At 47.8% G+C, this 21,206-nt stretch overlaps 1 protein-coding gene across 1 annotated transcript in view; it reads left to right on the forward strand.

Moving 5' to 3' along the window:
• The window catches only part of AFF3 (ALF transcription elongation factor 3), a 428,458-nt gene that overhangs the window by 379,977 nt on the left and 27,275 nt on the right, over positions 1 to 21,206 (forward strand). The window contains exons 15-18 of the mRNA XM_072951324.1: positions 6,471 to 7,574; positions 12,979 to 13,103; positions 15,906 to 16,107; positions 17,759 to 17,880. Coding sequence (XP_072807425.1) covers positions 6,471 to 7,574; positions 12,979 to 13,103; positions 15,906 to 16,107; positions 17,759 to 17,880 — 1,553 coding nt within the window. The remainder of the gene's footprint in view (positions 1 to 6,470; positions 7,575 to 12,978; positions 13,104 to 15,905; positions 16,108 to 17,758; positions 17,881 to 21,206) is intronic.

The raw sequence follows: 21,206 nt of genomic DNA on the forward strand, positions 1-21,206 counted from the left end.
TTCTGTGGATTAGACACGGTTAGACTCTTACCTCTTTGCAGTTTGTCACGGATCAGAAGAACAAGGGCTACAAATATTAATAAAACCTTCTTCACTGTGTTTTCTTTGTGAAAGTATAAAAAAAATTAGCATCAATGTACAAATAATAATGAAACCTTTTATAGCAGAGTATCTGTGTGGAGATTTAGGCGCCTCATATAAAAATATTATAAGATACCAATAAAAACCATTGCCCTCTCTACTTTAAAGGGGAAAGGGGAAAATTAAATAGTAATTCAGAGCATGGATTCTTGAGAGAGGGCTGAGAGCAAACTTCTCAAGTCCCTGGATCCATAAGCAAGGGTAGGCTTTGATTTCCAAAGAAGGAATAAACTATACTTCTTGTGTGTATAAGAATTTGATGTGGTGGGGAGGGTGTAGCTCGGTAGAGCACGCACTTAGCATGCACAAGGTCCTGGGTTCCATCGCCAGTACATCCATTTAAACAAATAAACCTAATTACCTCCCCACCCCCAAAATTTTAAAAATTAAAAAAAAAATTTTTTTTGAACATTTTGACATTACTGTGGATCATCGTATTTAATTTTTTACCTACAACCCTCTGTATCACTTTGGGGCTCCAATTTCTAAGTAGGCTCTGAAATGAAACCGAACCCACTTATGCAAACGTGGCTGGGAGGGGGGGAGGCGGGGCGTGTCTGCTGGCCAGCGAGACTCGCGTTTCCTGCTTGTGTACCTGCGTCTTAGGACGTGTCACACCCGGGCACGTGATCACACCTGGAAGCACTTGCGACTTTATCCCAAGTTCCTAGAGCGGCTCTTAAATTCAGGTTTTCTCCTTTCCGGTCTCCTCCCAGGAGGCCAAGGCTTTTTGCAGGAGAATCGAGAAACTAGGGAAGTTGTCATTCTTTCCCCATGGTCCTTGTTCTTCTTCAGCCCTTTCTGCTTGGCACCAAGAGCTCCCCGTTCCTCCTGAAATAAGTCGTCTCCATCTCTCCTGTGTTTTCCTCTCCTTTCCATGGGGCTCACTCCTCACCCCCATAATTCATTCTCTCTCTCTCTCTTTCTCTCTCTCTCTCGGGAAGGCCCTTAGCAACATTAACCTATAAAAGCCATATGTTGATATAACCCTGACTTTTCCCAGGAACTAAATTATTATTCCTTCTCCATAATTTCATCCCTCCATTCATTCATTCCCTCATTCAGTGTTCATTCGACAAACATTTCTTGAGTCTCTGCCCCAGATGTGACTCTTGGCTCTGGGAGATAGCAGTGCTTTGACAGAACAGGTCTCTGTCTTCATAGAGCTGATGTTCCAATTTGAATAATTTGAAACAAACAAACAAAAAATACAGCAGTTAAATAAAACAGAGTTAACCAGCCTTCTTCAGAACCAGCTGTATGCTCTAATTTGTTTAAAAACTCCAGAATATTTAGTAGAAAGAACTGGGTTCCAGAGACATCTCAAGAGCCAAGGGGGACAGTGGCGGTGGAACCAAAGGGTTAGGGCCTTTGACTGCTACGCCTCCTCCCGCCCTTACACCAAGCTCTTCTTTGTGACTTTGAAGGTTAAACTCAGGAATGTTGAGTTTTATTTGAGCACTGAAACGTGACTTCTGGAGTTCCTAGAAGAGGCGGAAACCCAGCCTCCGGGAAGTACAGTTATAAAAGCCTTTAAGCAGATTCTTTCTTTCTGAATGTCACTGAGATAATTACAGAGACTTGAGCATCTTGGGGATAAAAGGAAGCACTTATCACATCTTCCAGCAGCCATCAGAGGCCCCTAGCGAAGAAAGAGAGGGTCTACTGAAGCCGGCCTAAAAGTTGAAGTTGCCTGAGACCACACATAGTTTTCACCTCCTGGCTTCTCTATGCAGAGGGAGACCAGAAGGGGTAAGGGATGGTGCACACAGCACGTGACTTCCCTCTGCTGGAAAGGAAGGTATTCGTTGGAATAAAAATAAGTTTTCCTTAAACATTTTCCCCAACATTAATACAGACACACGCCCTCCAGAAATAAAGTACGTTTGCAGAAAGTCACAAAGAGAGGACACATTATCCAGCCGACCCTCCAGGGTGTCTGTTTTGCTCTGACCGTGCTGGCCCAGGTCACCTTACAGAGAGCAATGAGACTCATTTTCCTGAACCCCACATGGCCGTCCAGCTCTTCAGAGCCACGCAACTTGCATCCCACTGTGCAGACCCATTTGCGCTGCTTTGGAGCAAAGCATTTCTGCCCCCACCCTTTCCTCTACCTGGCACCATCCCAACGTGACAGCAGACAGAGGCGCTCACGATCTTCCAAGGCACCTGCTCGGCTCTCTTGAGCTTCATCTGAGCTCTCGTTCGTGGCTGTGGTTGTAGAACACGGCTGTCTTTTACACGCATCGCCACAGTGTCACCCCATGTCCGCAGCTGGCAGGGAAGAGGTACTCTAGCAGGACCTCCACCACTGCATATCCCCTCTTTGTGGCCCGACGATTGCCAGCTTGTCCTCGGCCTAATTTTTTTTCATTTGAGTTGTACCTTCTTTCTTGGCCTGGTCCATCCTTTCATGCCAGAGTGCCATGGGGGAGAGCTTCTTGCCACTCAGCTAGCATGTTTACACAGCATACAGAGCTCCTTAGACCAATGGCCCCCAACTAAAAGGTACCAGAGGGACAAAAAAAGAGCCTGGTCATGTGATTTTGAGAACTGCCAGGAAAAAGGAGGCTTAACACATGTCGTGACCCTCTAGCATCACTCAGCTCTTAATAACGCTCACGTCAACAGTGTTCTCCACTGTGGCGTTTCCCAAATTTATTTGACCATGGAAACCTTTCTTCAGGGGGTAGATGAACTAAAAGCACATTTTTGGAAAATGCTGCCCTAGATCATTCTTGAAAAATCAGCAGACACACGATGCAAGTGATTCTTTGATTCAACCAGCTTCTCCTTCACTAGGCTTCTCAGGGGCACACGGCAGTGGGCGTGAGGAAGGCTGCAGGGATACAGATGAAGTGGGCACTGAGCAAAGGATGCGGTGGGGGGCTCGTGTGTGAGGCAGGGAGGAGAGTTGTGGCTGGAAAGGCAAAGCGGTAGGCCAGCGAACCGACAGAAGCACCAGGCAGAAACCCGCCAGACAGCTCAGGAAGTGGACCACCGCCAGCAGCGGGCCAGGGAACGAGCCCCGAGCCCTGAGGCCGCCCTTTTCTCCTGCCCTCTAACTCTTGGCTGTTTAAACTTCCCCGGCCCCTGTTGTTTCATCCTCCAAAGGGCAGGTAACCCTGCGCTGCCTCACCTGTGAGGCTGCGGTGAGGGATAAGCGAGACAAATGGAGTGTCAGCTCATTGCCCCTCGTCCTCGGTAGCAGTAGTCACAGCAGGCTGGCCCCTGATCGTTTTGGGGCCTGCGAGTGAGACGAACAAGCAGTGCTTGGCATTGTTGAAGAGACGAGACACAGATCCATGAAACAGATGTGGGCATCCAGACGGCACAGTTAAGGATCATAGAACAATGCAGAATAGGCCACAGAAAGATAATAACAGGTACAATTTGGAGCTAGTGGTGTTTTCTCCAAAAATCAGTTCTAATTCTGTCATCTTAGGTTGAAGACTGACAGTTCTCAAAAAAAAAAAAAAAAGAAAAAGAAAACAAACAAACAAAAAGGGAGGTCCCCTTTCACGAGGCCACAACGGAGAGTAATGAGAGATTAGGCGGAGCAGCAGTGGAAAGAGGCTGGGCTCCAAGCCTAGACAAATTTGTGGTGTGTCTCGGTGGTGCCTGGCAGCTCTGTGACGTTGGACAAGCCACTTAACCTCTCTGAGCCTCACAGACAAATTACTGGTGATAATATCTCTTTCTATATGGATTAAATTAGATGATCCATACAAAGTGGGAGCACGTTGTAGGTGTCTGGCAGTGAAAAGATGCCTGCAAGGTGATAGATGCCTGAGCCGTCTGGATTTCGTTTGGGAGGCAGGAAGAGGGGGTCATTGTAGATTCCTGAGAAGAGGAATGTGATTTAGTGATATGTTGAAAATGGGGGCTTCAGCCTGATTTCTTCAGCTGCGAAACACAGGAAAAATGGTCCTAAAGCACATCGGGCAGTGGGCCCAAACCCAATTTATTAAATTCTCTCTTCACTGTTAAGGCTCCCTGCGGGAAGTTTTAGTGAGAGTCTGCCCGTGAGCTGCTGTGTTTTGGCTCTAGGCAGGCGTCTGTGTTCTCGCGCAGGAGAGATGTGAGGCGGGGGAGGCCCAGGACGGTGGGGACAAGGGTGAGCTAGCATCAGACACGGTGGTGGGGCCTGTGAGAGTGGCAGGCTCTGCCACAGATGTGTGTTCCCTGCCCCAGCATGTGTCCCTTTCTTCAAGGCCTATCACTGGGCCCCATTTGTCTGGGGAGGCTGATACACATAAGCCACTGACCTGCTAGTGGACACATCATGAGAGAAATGGGAGTGTGGAGGAGACAACCTCAGAAGCTATCAATGTGTTTGCCACCAGATTAGCCCTCAACCACACTTAGCTAGTCTCAGGGCAGGCTAGAGTGTCCCCTAGTCTCAGAGCAAGCGAGAGCATCCCCTGGGCAGAGGAGCGGCTCTGTGTCCCCTGTCCCCTGTTGCATCACTATTACAGAATGGACCAGGTGTGCTCTGCATGTTCTATTTGATCCCTTTGTCTGGAGAAGCCAAATTAAAGCCAGCTCAGACTTTACCTATGACAACTCAGAGGTGCAAAAAAAGATTTATCATTTCTTCTCTTGCCTCTTGCTCTGGAGCCCTGGTCCTTTTGGTGGCATGCAAGCAAACAAAGCAGAAAGTCAAGTCCAAGTCTAGACTCCTTACCAGGGTCACCAGGGATTCCCCTCCCATACCTTATCCCAGGGGAAAGCTCTCCATCCTCACAGCCCCAGGGGAAGGGCCTAGGATTCCCATGCTGGCCCCGACTGAAATGTCACTTTTGCTTCTCAGTCCCTGGACACCCTGTGCTGCTGTGCACTGAAGTGTAGTTGGTCTCCTCTGTTGTGGGGGAACGAGAAGGATGCCCACGGTCCCTGCCATCTAGTGCCTGGTGCCCACATCCTGTGGCCTCTTCATCTTGGCCCCAGGCCGCTCTGGCCCATTAAAGGTTTCTCATCTCCCTGAGCTGTGCCCCAGACTCCTCCAGATTCAGCCAGGACCCTTGTGTCTTAAGATACTGCCCTTCCTTCCCCTCCCCCTCCTCAGATCCTTGCTGCAGGTGGCTGGGCCCCAAGTTCTGCTCTTAATAAGGACCTCTCTGTTGATAACTAAATCTTGATTTTCAAGCAGGCTTTTGGAAATTATTATGTTAAATAAAAAAGTTTTTCTCCTGCAAGGGAAATTGACTTGCTCTAGGCTTGAACCAGCCAAGTTTGAAATACAAAGCTAAATCCTTCGTCTTTATTCTAGGCTGGTATCTGTTCTCCTCCTGGAACCCTAGAAGCCATGAATTCAGAGGGTGGAGGCCATAGGGAAGGGACACTACATCTCCATCACTCAAAAAACTTGCCCCATTTCACATACAGTCATACATTGAAAACACTCCAGCCAAAGTTCTGCACTTATCAGTGCACTTCTTTTCTAGTAATAATCACAGATACTGGGTGAATGGACTTTCATTAGAAATCAGCAACACTTACTCCCTGTAAAAGCATCAGTTCTTAACCTTTTTATGAGACTTGAATCCCTAGAGACACAAATGAAAACTATGGGTCTCTCCTCCCCCCCAAAAAATGCGTCTACGTAACATTTCGCATTCCGTTTCAGGGCATTCATGGCCCCCCACCCCCATCTGGAGCTGATCTATGGGCTAGGGTTTAGAACGTGGAATGCCCATGACTTGCTCTAAGTTAGCAAAACTGCTTGCAGGAAAGGTTTCCATTGTTACCTTCTTGTCTGAAACATTTCGGGCAAAGTGTGATGGAAGCAGGCTGAGGACAGACAAACCAAGTCCAGCTGTCAAAGCGTTTAGGGCACACACAGGTAATTCTTTGGGAGTATAGGTTCCACTTAGCCACTCCCTTGTCTAATTCCCTCCAAATTTTAAGTCCCAGGAAAAATGAGAGCTAATCCTCAGGTTCTCCAGACTACTCCCCAGTTAACTTTCCTGGGCTCTCAAGTTAATGTATGTTTGTGTAAATATTTAAAATGTACATTGTATCACACTCAAAGATGCTGTAAACGGGTCCTAATGGAACACAGTGCATCCCCTTATTTTTCCAATAGGGCCTCAAACTACTGTGTGGGCGTTTCAGTGTAGGGGGCCAGGAAGGGGACAGCATCCCTGCGTCCTGTACCAAGTCGATGCTGCCATACACACCTACTGCTTCCATTCTCCTTTGTTTCCAGCACATCCGTCTTCTGCTCACACACCTAGAAGAATTAAGTCAGGGTAAAATAGCCAGGCCCTTTTGAGGTGAGCCGGTCATAAAAGATGTTCTGTTTGTTGCTGGTTTTCTGCTTCTAGGCCGAACCAGCGTCCTCCAACAAGTGGCAGCTGGATAAATGGCTAAACAAAGTTAATCCCCACAAGCCTCCTATTCTGATCCAAAACGAAAGCCACGGGCCGGAGAGCAACCAGTACTACACCGCGGCGAAGGACGAAGCGCCCGACTGTGGCAAGCTTCCCGAAGTCTGCCCGCCCAGCCTGAGGGAGAAGGACATCAAGGGCGCTTGCAAGGAGGAGCAGCGGCCGAGGACCGCGAACAAGGCCCCGGGGAGCAAAGGCGTGAAGCAGAAGTCCCCGCCCGCGGCCGTGGCCGTGGCCGTGCCCGCCGCCGCGCCGCCGCCCGCGGGGCCCGGGGCGCCCGCCGAGAGCGCGCCGGCGCCCGCCCGGAGGTCCGCGGGCAAGAAGCCCACCCGGCGCACCGAGAGGACCTCGGCCGGCGACGGCGCCGGCGGCCACCGGCCCGAGGAGCCCGCCGCCCCCGACGCGCTGGGCGCCAGCGCGGGGCTCCCCCCGGAGCCCCCCAAGCCCAGGCCCTGCGGCAACAGCAGGACGAGCCACCGCAAGGAGCTGCGCTCGTCCGTGACCTGCGAGAAGCGCCGCACGCGGGGGCTGAGCCGGATCGTCCCCAAATCCAAGGAGTTCATCGAGACCGAGTCGTCATCGTCGTCCTCCTCGTCGGACTCGGACCTGGAGTCGGAGCAGGAGGACTACCCTCTGTCCAAGGCGCAGGCCGTGGCCGCCGCCGCCGCCGCCGCCGCTGGGAGCGACCAGAGGCTCAAGGAGGCTGCCAACAGCGTCGGCAGCGGCGGCCCCCGCGCCCCCGTGGGCTCCATCAACGCCAGGACCACCAGCGACATCGCCAAGGAGCTGGAGGAGCAGTTCTACACGCTGGTCCCCTTCGGCCGCAACGAACTTCTCTCCCCCTTGAAGGACAGTGACGAGGTCAGGTCTCTCTGGGTCAAAATTGACCTGACCCTCCTGTCCAGGGTCCCAGAACACCTGCCCCAGGAGCCGGGGGTCTTGAGCGCTCCTGCGGCCAAGGACTCTGAGAGCGCCCCGCTGAGCCAGGTATCAGAGGCGCCCGCAGAAAAGGCTTTGCCAAAATCCAAGAGGAAACGCAAGGTAGGCCTGGGAACACCAGGGGCCAAGGGCGGGGCTGGAGGGACGGCGCTCCCTGAACTTTGGGCCAGGTGGTGGGCGCAGGGAGGCTGCTGGTGGGGGATGTACCTGGAGCAGGGTGTACCTGGAACAGTCATAGAGTGTTTCATACACACCAGAAACTCTTGTAAGTGCTTGACCTGTATTAAACTCAGTTAAATCCTTAGGACAGCCCAGTGAGGGAAGCACTGTTATTGGTCGCATGTTTTAGTTATCGACAGTTAAGGCCTTTCCCACTGCATGTGGAAGTGGGCAAACAGGAAATCTTCACTGAGTGTGTGCAGAGGGAGTTGAGTGGGGGTGGGGGTGGGGCTTTGAGAAAAGGTAAACACGCTCATCATCAGGGAAATGCAAATCAAAACCATAGTGAGATATCTCACAGCTGTCTAAATGGCTATCATCAAAAAGAACACAAATAACAAATGTTGATGAGGATGTGGAGAAAAGAGAACCATTGTATGTATATGTGTGTATATATATACACACACACGGAATATATACACACAATGGAATATACACACACACACAATGGAATATACACACACATACACACAAACACACACACAATGGAATACTACTCAGCCATAAAAAAGAATGAAATGTTGCCATTTGCAACAACATGGATGGACTTGGAGGGTATTATGTTAAGTGAAATGAGTCAGAAAGAGAAGGATAAATACTGTATGGTATCATTGCTTATATGTGAAATCTAAAAAATACAACAAACTAGTGACTATAACGTAAAAGAAGCAACTCCCAGATACAGAGAACAAACTAGTAGTTACCACTGGGGGTACAATCTAAGAGTGGCGGAGTGGGAGGTACAAACTATAGGGTGTAAGACAGGATCAAGGATGTATGTACAACACGGGAAATAGAGCTAATATTTTGTAATAACTGTAAATGGAAAGTAACCTTTAAAAATTGTATAAATTTTTTTTAAAACAAGGTAAACACGAGTGAACCCCATTCTTTGCTGGAAGAGGTGGGGTGACATTGGTGATGGAGCCATTCATTGACTTAACAAGCCAACAGCCTTTCAGGGTTTAGTAAAGCTGTGACTTAGGTGAGGCATGAAGTGCCTGGTGGGGACAGTGGGCAACAGAGCCCTGTGAGGGGCCACCAGTCTGCAGCATCAGAGCCAGCAGCTGGCGCAACCTATGGTGTTGATCAGAACTCTGTGGTGCAGGTAGGCTGGGGACAGGGCCCTGAGGAAGAGGGACAGTTGAATAATCAGAAGATCAGGGATGAGATGGCACCCAAATAGGGAAGCAAGCCGAGCAAAGGAGGTGGGGAGTGAGGTGGGCGGTCAGTACGGGGAGATCTGGACGAGCATCTGGAAGCAAACCTAAGTGCTCCACAATTTTTGAAGATTTTTGAGCTCAAGGATAATTTAATCATAATGTAAGGCCAATTTTGAAGATTTTTATCCTCTCCTGTATCTTCAAAAGTAACCTGGATGGAAGTGAAAAGCACAGTGGGTGACAAACCAGACTGAAGTCATTGTGAGTGGTCCCAAATTTAGGACAAAATCATTAACAGTCAGTACATATATATATGTCCCCATGAGGGGTGCTATTTTTGTACATATTAAACCATGTTATGAGGCAAGTTTTGTCATGCCCATCTTACAGATGAGAAAACTGAGGCTTGAAGAGACTAAAGCAACTTGCCCTGAGTTCATGTGGGTGAGAAAGGGCAGAGCCAGGCTTTCTGGCTCCAGGGTCTCCCAGGAAGAAGTCAGCCTGAGATCCGTGTACTACTTGGCCCACCAGGATGCTGCTCAGAGGGCTCCGAGCATGGACTTTAATGTTTGGGGTTGCCATCTTGAAATTCTTCATTTTATCTCTGAATCTGTGTTTTGTAAGGATAGCGCAACGGGACAGTAGAGCATGCCCGGGGGCATGTGGAGCACTGGTTCACCTGCAATCCCACCTCCTGCCCATTTCCCACTAGTTCTGCCTCCCCTGCTGGCCCCTTCTCACTCCTGGCCGGCTGCCACCTCCCCCTCCACATCCTGGTCCAGGGGCCAAGGTGCAGACACAGTGAGGGTTGGGGTCAGGATGCGGATTGGCAGTCGAGGTACTGAGGGTCCCCGAGAGGAGAATGCATCCTCCGAGGGGGGTGCCAGTTTGCCTTCTGGTGGGGGGGGGGAATGGCTGACTGCAGTTCCTCACCCCTGACGCATGGGTCCTACAACTGATGCGCCCCAGAAACCCTTCCTTGGCCAGTGGGCCACGCGCATGCGCTCACTCGCAGGCCAGAGCCCCCTGGCACTTGAGAGAGTCCACACAACCCCCCAAGTGGCCCCATGCCGCAAGGAGCACAGTGCGAAACAGCAAATAAACTTCAGCGTGGCAGGTCAAGAGAGAGACTCAAAAGACAGGAAAATGTTTTCTGCTTTAGTTCTTTATAACATTACTCTTTAACTGCTTTATTTTTTGAGGTATAATTGACAATAACATTATGTTAATTTCCGGTGTACGACATAATGACAATATTGATATACACATATTGCAGAATGATCACCGTAGTAAGTCCAGTTAACATCCATCACTCTAGTTACACATTTCATTTTCTGTTGATGAGAATTTTTGAGATCCACTCTCCTAGCCACTTTCAAACGTGTACTGCACTATTATTAATTATAGTCACTGTGCTGTACATTACATTATATCTCCATGACTTTTTTCATTTTAAAACTGGAAATTTGTATCTTAGACCTCCTTCACCCATTTTGTACTCCTCCAACCCCACCCTAGGCAACCACCAGTGTGTTCTCTGTATATATAAACTGGGGGGTGGGTTTGGTTTTTGTTTTTTGATTCAGTGTTTAAGCCAGATCATCAGATACTCATCTTTGTCTGACTTATTTCACTGAACATAATACCTTTTGTGTCCATCCATGTTGTTGCAAATGGCAAGACTTCTTTTTTATGGCTAAACAATAGTCCATTGCATATATATATACGCCACCATTGCTTTAGGCATTTATCCATCCATGGACATTTAAGTTGTTTCCTCATCTTGGCTATTGTAAATAATGCTGCAGTGAACATAGGCTGTATATACCTTTTCAAATTAGTGCTTTTGCTTTCTCTGGATAACTACCCAGGAGTGGGATTGCTGGATCATTTGGTAGTTCTATTTTTAATTTTTTGAGGAACTTCCATCCTGTTTCCACAGTGGCTGCACCAGTTTATGTTCCTACCAACAGTGCACAAGGGTTCCCTTTTCTCCACATCCTCACACACTTACTGTGTCTAGTCTTTTTGGTAATAGCCATTCTGACAGGTGTGAGGTGATGTCTCCTTGTGGTTTTGATTTGCATCCCCCTGAAGATGAGTGATGCTGAGTATCTTTTCATGCATCCTTTGGCCATCTGTATGTCTTCTTTAGAAAAATGTCTAATCAGTTCCTCTGCCCATTTTCCAATTGGATTTTTTGTTTCTTTGCTATTGAATTGTATGAGCTCTTTATATATGTTGGATACTAACCCCTTCTCAGACACACGTTTGCAGATAGTTTCTCCTGTTCAGTAGGTTGCCTTTTCGTTGTGTTGATGGTTTGCTTTGCTGTATGGAAGCTTTTTAATTTTGTTTGTTTGGTTTTTTGTGGGGGTAATTAGGTTTGTTTGTTTACTTGTTTATTTGTTTAATGGAGGTACTGGGGATTGAACCCAGGACCTCATGCATGCTACGCATGCACTCTACCAGTGAGCTATACCCTCCCCTCTTACAGAAGCTTTTTAGTTTAATGTAGTCCCGCTTGTTTATTTTTGCTTTTGTTGCCTTTGCTTTTGGTGTTAAATCTAAAACAATCATCACCAAGATCGACATCAAGCATCTTTTGCTGTGTTTTGAACAAGGGGCCCGGCATTTTCATTTTGCACTGAAACTGCGCTTATGCAGTCAGCCCTGGCCTCCTGGGTGACCTCAGTCAGGGGATCGTCTCTGTACTTTAGTTTCTTCACTTATAAAATGGTGACGTCTTTGCAGGGGTAGCATCAATTCAGACAGTATAATTCAGTCATGCTTCCCCACCCTCTTTCCTTCTGTTTTCCTCTACATACCCTGCCCTCCTCTTAACTTGCTGGATTGATTTATCCATCAGTCAGTCCCCAGGTGATTAACTGATTAATGAATTAATTAATTAATCACCTGGGGAGTGATGGATAAATGGATAGGCTGATGGAAAGCGAGAGAGATATTTCATAGTTAGAAACTGAGAAACATACAGATAGATGGGAAATGCGTAGAGCTGTATACACATATGTAGCTCTATAGAGAGGGGTGCAAAAATGCATCCGTGTACATTCCATAACATCCTGTACTTAAATCTTTGTATTATTCATGGCCTTTTTTATTTTAACTTATGAAATGTCATTTACACTAAGCCCAACACTCAGCTCTCCTCATGAAATCTACTGAGTCATCACTAAACCCGCTCGGAGAAGGAAAAGAACATTTTCACAGCACTCTTTACTCAGCATCTGGGGCGTTGAAACCTCAGTACTGGGTGCGGGAGGTGGGACTCCACAGACCTGGCTGCACAGGGTGCAGAGTCTTCCCCTGCTGGAGCCCAGGGCTGGGGGCTCAGAGCTCTGGCTTGGACCCTCCTTGGGGGCACAATTTCAGTGTCAGCGTCAGGGATCCTTGCGAAAGAGGCTGTGAGACAACCCCAGCTGGAGAGAGAAGGTCAAAATCTTTCTACCTTTGGGGCTGGGACTTGTCTGCTTGAAAACACTGCTGTGAGCCCTGCACGTGCCTTTACTGTGTGGCTGCAGTCCCAGCGAGAGTGGAACTCAGTTAGTACGTGTGCATTGCACCCTAACGCGTGTCTAGAGTTCAATACAATCATGGAAACAAGAATCCAGTAGAAATACTGTTATAAAAAGGTCCTTTAAGGCCATGAACTTCAAAAGAAAAGTCCAAGCATGTCACTGTCCTTCCAGCTGTAAGCCTGGAATAGGTTGCTCTGCCTTGTCCAGGTACCAAAAAATGCCAAAGTGGGCAGCTCCAGAACAGGTCTTCTTTGGAGGGTGGAATCCAGTCTGTTGGCAGAACGGTTTTCATCAGTCCTGACATCCCCTCCTGAATTGTGATCGTGGTGTCATGCTTTTTCCTCTCCGTAAACTGTCAACAGCAAAACTGAGAGGTTTCGTCCTTGTTCGTGGAGGAGCTGCCTGGGAACCCAGGTCACGGCCAAGAGTGCCACAGCGACATGGCACAGTGGTGCTCAGGACGGTCTCCAGAGGAGCCCGGCGAGCGGGTCTCCCAGGAGGCCTTCCCTGTGCAAGCTGGTGATGGGAGCTCGCTACGGTCCCTGGAGGTCCAAAGCTGATTGGTTTTTGCTTATTTCCACACAGTGTGACAACGAAGACGACTACAGGGAGGTCAAGAAGGCCCAGGGAGAGAAGGAGAGCTCTTCACGACTGACCGCCTCTGCCAACGGTACTTTGTCTGCAAACCACTGCAACGTGAGCATCAGCAGGTACGCGTGCTCCCGCCGAGGCAGAGCCAGCATGCCATCGTCGGGGAGAGTCAGGGCTTTTTTAATGACTGCTCTGCTCAGGGTCTCCAGACTGGCTTCCCCTCGTTTAATCTAAGCTGACCATCCTGCCTAGAGAGGTGCCTCGTATCATAGCTCTGGTGTCACACAAGACCAGGTCCTAGTTACACATGGTTCTATCCTTTCAAAAATACACCCTCCACTCTGACAACTTAAAACCTGAATTTTCCAACCATCATTTTAAGAGCCAGTAAACCTATGAGAACACTTAGCTTATAACACAAATGAAAAAATATATAAACTTGAGTGGAATCTCCCTATGACACACCCAGAGGTCTTGGATGTAGCTGAATTTGCAGTGTGAGACAGGATCTGGGTCTTCAAGGTCAAACAGCTAACAGTCAGTCCTCTTAAGGGGTTCCAGATGGACCTCAAGGCCCTGAATCCCCTCTGTGACGAATGGCCTCCCGGCAAAGCACGGTCAGGTATTTATTATAAGCAAGCAGCTTAGCATCAGTCATAGAAGCTGTTTCCATTTAGAAATAGCACGGCTCGGAAAGCGCTTTTCCTCTGCTAAGACACTCCTCACTCTCCCTGACTGTGTACAGAGAACTTTTAAGGGGAGATTAATGTTTCAGCGCAACACATAAAAATGTAAACCAAAAGGTTAGGAGAAGATATAGAGCAGTACTAAAGCTTGAGAGGAAATTGGAGAGCGAGGGCACCTGAGCACAGGCTCACTGCAGTGTATGAGTCACCTTGGGAAGAAGGGCGAGGGCCCTTGAAGGTCTGAGCGGGAGGCAGAGCAGCACACACGAGCTGGCTTGGCCCACTGTCCACCGTGCCCAGCAGATGCTATCCCAAAAGACGGGGGAAATGTGAATGGGGAAAATGTGGTTCCAAAGTGCGTTTTGAAAGTGCACTCGAGTTCTCTAGCGCTTCTTCCTTAATGCCTGAAATAACCTTGCCAGCAGATCTTGCAACCACTATAATTTCTGGTAGCGATGAGTGTAAGCAGTGTCTCACAATGTCTGCAGCAACTGATAGGACATGAAAATAACGTGATTTCCACAATCACAGGAATTGCTAATACAGCTCCTGCTAAACCACTATTCTTGCCTTCATTCGTCGTTAATGGGAATCTTCTCTGTCAGTGAGAGATTAATGAAAATGAAGATGTAACTTTTTTTTTCCATCCCAGTTCGGAGACCCCAGGATAATAGCTCATGCTCGAGAGCCTTGGCCTGGCAGGGCCTGCTGGCTCTTGATAGTTTTTACTTCTGTTAAGTAATGACACAATGCATATGAAAGTGCCTTGAGTTCTAGGAAAGGGAGTCTGTGTACCTCTGGAATTCTGGTTACGGCTGTCAAGCTTTCCCAGCGTAGTAAGACAGCGCTATATATACAGTGATCACCCGTCCCAAGAGGTAGTCGCAAGAAAGTTTCAAAGTTACTTTGGTCAGTTGGAATATACAAACGTATGATGATGAAGAAGAAATAACCAGATGTCCATGACAGTATTCAATGTAATAATTTAGTTTTCCATGAACATTTAAAATCATGTAGTATGTGAAATAATGGAGACTTAGAAATATGACTTTTTCACTTACATGTCAAGACACAGACTATTCAGTCTGTCTTCAACGGCAGTGTCTTCATCCTCACCGGCTGAGTCACTTTTGATTCATCCAAGGCAGCTTTCCAGGACACATCTTCTCACTGCTAAGTTGTTAGACGTGCAGTACTTTTTGAACCAGAAATCTGTCATCAGAAATTCTACCCCTACACATATGTATTTGCATAACTTTAAGAACCTTGGCTTCTGATCTGTTCTAGAGGCCTGTGTTGGTAATGTCTACACTATGACTAAGGAAATTGCTTTTTGAAGTGACTTTAATGGCTTGTTTGCAGTGACAGCCAACACACACAATTAAGAAGTCATAACTCCAGGAATAATGACTAAATCTTTGTTAAATGAATTTGCCTTTTTTTAACTGACTCTACCAAGTGAGTAACTTCTAGAAGCATCCCAAATTAGCAGTGATTGGGTTTATTTCAGGCTAAAGCGTCTTGCCAATTTTTTTTTTTCCCAAAGTGAAGTCGTGGAGAAAGCCCCATCAACATAGTACGTATTGCAGAGACTCGAACAGAAGTGACTCCCTTCTCTGATGGTTAATTTTGGGAGGATTTATATTCAGGCACAGACAATAATTTTGAAGGTAAAATAAGGAGCTAGGAATCAGAAAATGTGTTTTCTAAGGACAGTTTTCTGTTCTCTGCTTATTCTGATCAATGCCTGTTTAGCTCAGAAACCTAACAACCGGAAGTTGGATTCATGCTTTGCAGGTGATTCTGTGATTCTGTTCTTCGCCGTGTAATAATTAGTGCAAGCTCAGGTGTAGCAGAAGTCCTTTAGGAGGTAAAGAACTTGTGCATCATTGGAGTTCCCTGCTGTTTACACTTGTTAGGAAGCCAGTAAGGTGTTTGTTGTGTGTTTTGACATCCTTGGATGAAACACTTGAGAAATGAAAGTGTTGTTATTCTTAGCCATTTAACCCCAGAATTACTATTCTTTCTGAGAGGATGAGTAAAGAAACAACAAACGAAATTTGCTTCTTGTTTGTCTCGGTCCTAACGCTGCAGAATTGTTTCCTGGCATAATAATTTCCAATCAGCGTCTTCCCACCGGCAGGTTTTACATGGGAGGTCCGGGTCATATCGAGAACAGTTACCTTTCCCGGTGCTGACTGTGTGATGCTCTATTACTGTGATTTCCTTTCTCAGCTTGGCAATACCAATAAACAAAAATGAAAAAATGCTGCGGTCGCCCATCTCCCCCCCATCCGACGCGTCTAAACACAAATACTCAGGCGAGGACTTCACCTCCTGCGGCCGACCCGGCAGCAATGGCTTGCTTACCTCCACCTCCGCCAGCAAGAAGCATAAGCCAGAGAGCCAGCTGCCGACCCACGCCGGAGACGTCGCGGTAGGTGGATGCGCTCCTGCCCCAGTTACAACCGGCCTGGAACGGAGCTCGCCCCCCACTCCGTCCCCAGCCCCGCCCAGTCTGAACGCAGGCGGGAGGTCCCAAGGAGAAGCGCCCGCTGCTGCCCCGGGAAGACCCCACGAGGGAGCAGACAGCTGCGGAAGAAGGAAGGGGGCAGGCATCCTGAGCCTCTCCTGCCTGGGGATGAGTCCTCTTTGTGGGACTTCATTTCCCATTCTGAAAAGACACAGCCCCAAAGTCATACTCCCAGGACAAAGCAGATTGGGAGTTTGGGGCCAACCAGCCTTTATATTTGAAAAGATTCCTTGCCCCGAGGCAGGGTTAAATCTGGCCTTGAAAACCCAGGACACAGTGGTGGGGCGCCCCCTCTGCCTTGGTGACCAGCGTAGCTGGCCAGTGTGGCAACCCCGCCACCACCCCTCTTCCAGTGACCTTGTCACTGCGTTCCCCGGGGCACTTGGGTCCACCGTCCCTCTGGCCTTACAGCTTGTCACCAGGTGATTTGGGGCCAGTTGCTTAATGTCTTGAGCCTGTTTGATTTGCAAAATGGTGGTGATAAGATTTACGTGAGGCGGCACCATCTGAAGACCCCGCACCTGTGGACCCCTGTGCGACTAACACCACATGTTCTTTCCTCCTTCCTGCCACTCGCTGTCTAACAGCTGGGTGCCCTGGACCATGCATCCTCCGGGTACATTATTTAATCCGAGACTTCCCCGGGGAGCTCTGTCAGGTCTCTGCACACATCTACACCAGCGGGGCTGTGTGAGGCAGGGCAGGAGAGACATGGGACTAGGACTCTGCAAAGAAAACAGGGGGAGGCACTATTTCATGCTTTACCCCGTGAATTAAAGGGGGGGGGAGTTATTAGAAGGTCCTGCAAGAGCATAAGTCTTATTGTACCATCAGGAAATCAACCCCCTTAGGCACCCTTAGTTGAGAGCAATTATCTTTAATTCTAGGATACAAGTATCTGAGACAACCGTAACAGAAAAACCTGAAATAAGAAGCTAACAATTCAAATTTTAAAGGAAAACTTTTCTTGGCCTCAAGATTCATATGTCACAAGCAACTTGTGCTGTACACCAGAACTTGACAAATTGTAGCAGACTGTACTTCAATTAAAAAAATAAATAAGCAAGAAACTATGATGTGCAGAGAATTGGAAACCAGTGATGGACTTTATTTAGCTATTCTTTCACTGAGCAGGTGTTTATCGAGCAAGTTCCTACTGTGTGCCAGGCACCGTGCTAAGCAGCAGAGGTGCACTGATGATGTAACAGACTCGGTCTCTGCCTGCACGAAGCCTGCAGCCTTGCTGGGGAGAGCCACTCAGCCACTCACAGGGGTCACGCACATCAATAATTTACTCCCTGTGTGCCAGAAAGGAAACGCCTGGAGGAATAGAGGCTCCCTAACAAGCAGGGTTGATCTGCACGTACGATCGGTCCATGTTTAAAGAAGCATTTGTATACACTCCACGTCTCTATCCAGTCTTTTTCTTTATTTCAACAAAAAGCACCCTAGGCTCCAACCAAGCACACAGAACACAACATACTCTGTCTAACAGGTTGCTCCTTCAGCCAGGTGGCCAGTTTCTCAAAGAATGGTGTGTGTGTTTCTTGTTTAGAAAGCGGCTCACAACGCTTCCGAGAACGTTCTCCACAAGTCGCGGCCACAGACAGAGCCGTGGTCTCCAGGCTCCAACGGCCACAGGGACTGCAAGAGGCAGAAACTTGTCTTCGACGACATGTAAGTGTGGACGCTTCATTGATGCGGTCGGGGCCGGGGAGGTGGTTTGTACGCTTCTCATTTACAGCGTGGCCGTTTCTGTCCTGTGACTGGTCGGTTACGCGTGGCTCTCTCGAAGGGAAGTGGAGCCCCACTCTGAGTGTGCCCCAGAGAGTCCTGGGGGACTTCTGAGTGACTAAAACACCCAGTCCTGACGGGGTGGCTTCCAGGATGTTAGAAAACTAAGGCAAATGGCATTAATGAGTCTTATCTGAGCACCTGCATTGGGGCTTGTGTGCTACCAGGAAGAGAAGCTTTCTCGTTTTTGTAAATTGTAACAAGCAAAGAGTAGTAGTGATTCACTCCCGAGAGCTTTTTTTCCCCTCTAAAGTGCTACAGTCTTTATAACAATGTAAACAGTTCTTACGCAGGAAAAATATCCAGTCATCCATCTCCCAGTCCTAGCACCGAAACCCCAAGTGTTACTCCCTTTCCCGGCATCAATTTAAGAGGAGGAAGAACAAAAGAAGAAGATGCATAAATATAACATCCTGGGATGCTCTTGAGATGCTGCAAATGACAAATGAGAAGTGATAAAATGATACTATAAATTATTTAGGCTCTTAGGGAAAAAATGTGTGTCAAGGGCAAGCCTGGCAGGCAGACGATGTGGTTTCAAGAATTTGGCTTGAGTCCCGTTTTCAATTTTAGCTGCTCACCAGTTGTGCAGTGCGTGTCTGTGTCAGGTGGTCCTTAAGTCCCCAGGGGATGGTGGGGAGGGGTGTGGGCAACAGTGAGAGTCTGCCCCTCTGACTGCTTATAGTCCAACTGGGGGACAGACTCAAACCCCGAAGCCCACCCACAGTCAGGAAGTAAAATGACGATAAATGTCCCTGAGTCCCAGCTTCCTGGTCAGGATAAGTGATGGCCATGACACTGATCTCCTGGGGGCTGTCTTGAGATCCAGTGAGATGGTCTATCCATTGGGCGATCATCTGGAGAATTGAAAGCTCCATGCAATATGATGGCCTTTCCACCATCATCTTTCTCCCCTCCTTTTCTCCAATCCTAACTTCACCCAGAGCACAGGTGAGGTCTGTCCATTCACCTCTGAGAAGCAAGAATATGACAGTGTAGTCCTCAAGCTCTTCTTGGACTTTGTGAAGTTAATCAGGGCACAGACTTTGGGGGCTGAAAGCCATATCAGTATTTTCTTTGTTTAGTTATCAAACACATTCCAAGATAACAGGATACACAACAGTGTAAGGGTGGCCCAGGAGGACGTGGGTTTTTCTCCTCTCCCCAGGGCTGCTGCAGCTGCCCTCAACCTCAGGTAGGCTCTCCCCCTGACCCTCACACCCGCCCTCCCCTCATGGCCACTGCCCTGGGAGCCAGGGAGGTGGTAATTAATCCCCGGGGTTGGCGGGGTGGGGGTGGGGGGTGATGAAAGTACAGTCAGTCAGCCAGCTACATACATAATTAGGGTTTGGCGGTGTAAATCGTTCAAGTGAGCTTTAACCATCTGTAAAAACAGGAGGTCAGAAGTGTGTTTAATGACAGTTTGGAAATCTGCATTCAGAAGATGTAGAAATCTTCTGATTTTCATATTAATTAAATATGTTCTCCCCACTATTAAGAAGCAGAATGAGAGAGCATTTATATGAGTGGGCCAGCCTCTGTATCATTCAGGTTGTAGCCCAGTTCTTTGACGAATTAAAAACAACTATATAGGGGAGAGAGTAGCTCAGTGGTAGAGCACATGCCTGGCATGCACGAGGTCCTGGGTTCAATCCCCAGCACCTCTATTAAATAAATAAATTAAAGGATGAATTAAAAAAATATACCTGTCTTAGAAAGCAAGGCTTTCTAAGACAGAAATGTGTCTGTAGAAATAATTCAAAGCCTACCTATCTCTTTTACCAAGCCCAAGATCCCCCTTATTCATCTCAAGAAGCTTACAGGTGTTATCAAAGACCTGGACGTAGGGAGAGAAAAAAAAAAAGGAATAATCTAACAGTATGATCAAACACACGTGCAGTAAACACTAAGGCACTCAAAGCATCAGACATATTAAGAGCACGGTATTTAAATACACGCGTACGGAAAATTAAAATGTAAGGAGTTTTCCAGTGAGAGGACCAGAAAGCTAAATCTGAAACAGCAACAACCTGATGGTTGTGCTTCAACCTGTAGTGTCTTGGACTGTTTACAAGAGGAAAGGTTTCTCAGTCTGCTGGGAAGGCGGCCCACATAGTTTTGTCACTATCTGATCAACGAAGAGGCTGTTATCGTTCGTTCTTCGCGTTAGGAACGTGTCTGATTTTTCTGACTGACAGCTGCAATAAAACTGTTTCTCCCTTTATGCATATAGATACAATAGAATGAAAAAAGCACTCTCACATATCCATCTTATGGAGAGGTAGACATCGTGTTCCAATCGCCATGTGTCCGGATTGCTTTGCAATCCACAACAGTAAAAGAAACATGCAACTCAAACAGCCACACAACCACCGAACTAAGAAAGTCGTGGGAAGACTCTTCAAGCCGGAAAAGCAAAATCAGGCATTGTCTCTTCCTCGGAACAATAAAAATCAGGGTCCCTTAAGAGATCACTGGACTAGGAAGTCACCTAAAATGGTGTAAAGTGTCTCCCAGCTTCCCCTGGTATGTGTGCTGAGCACTTACTAAGCGCCAGGTGCAGTGCCAAGAAAAGGGATATACGATTCATTAATTCTCAGTCGTTAATTCAAGGGAGATGGGGGCACTCTCCAGGAAGGGACCACAGACTTATGCCTCGTCCTGCTCCCTCTCCACCTGCCACCAGAGGCCCCACCAGCAGCTTCTCGGACCCATGAGGACCTGACTCCTGTCACTTCCCTTGACTTCTCCGCACTGAAGGTGTCATCAGGCAAGGGAATGACCAAAGAGAAGCCACCAGAAGGAAAGAAAGAACTAGAGAATTAGCACCGGCATAATTTAGAGTTGATGGAAATCCAGTGATCGCCATCCAAAAAGTAACAGATGCCCTACTGCCATGTTAATTTTTTAAAGCCGCATCTTGTAGCTTTAAAAAAAAAAAAGTAAACTCATCCTTTTATATTATAAATACTTGTTCATGGTTGAATAAACACGCAATTCAGACAACAGCTGAAGCCAGCGGGTATTTAGATGTCAAGTGTTGAGTGGACCCAGTGGAACATTCCCCGGGGCAATGCCTGCATTCTTTTTTCTTTCTTCTTCCCTGAATGTCAGAAATCTACTACATGCAGGTAAATTTAAATTCCTGGGCTTCCAGCCTCCTGTCGTATGTTACGTACCAATTAAACAGGCACCAGTTTGTGCCTTCG

Source organism: Vicugna pacos, chromosome 28, assembly GCF_048564905.1.
Source record: "Vicugna pacos chromosome 28, VicPac4, whole genome shotgun sequence".
Lineage (NCBI taxonomy): Eukaryota > Metazoa > Chordata > Mammalia > Artiodactyla > Camelidae > Vicugna > Vicugna pacos.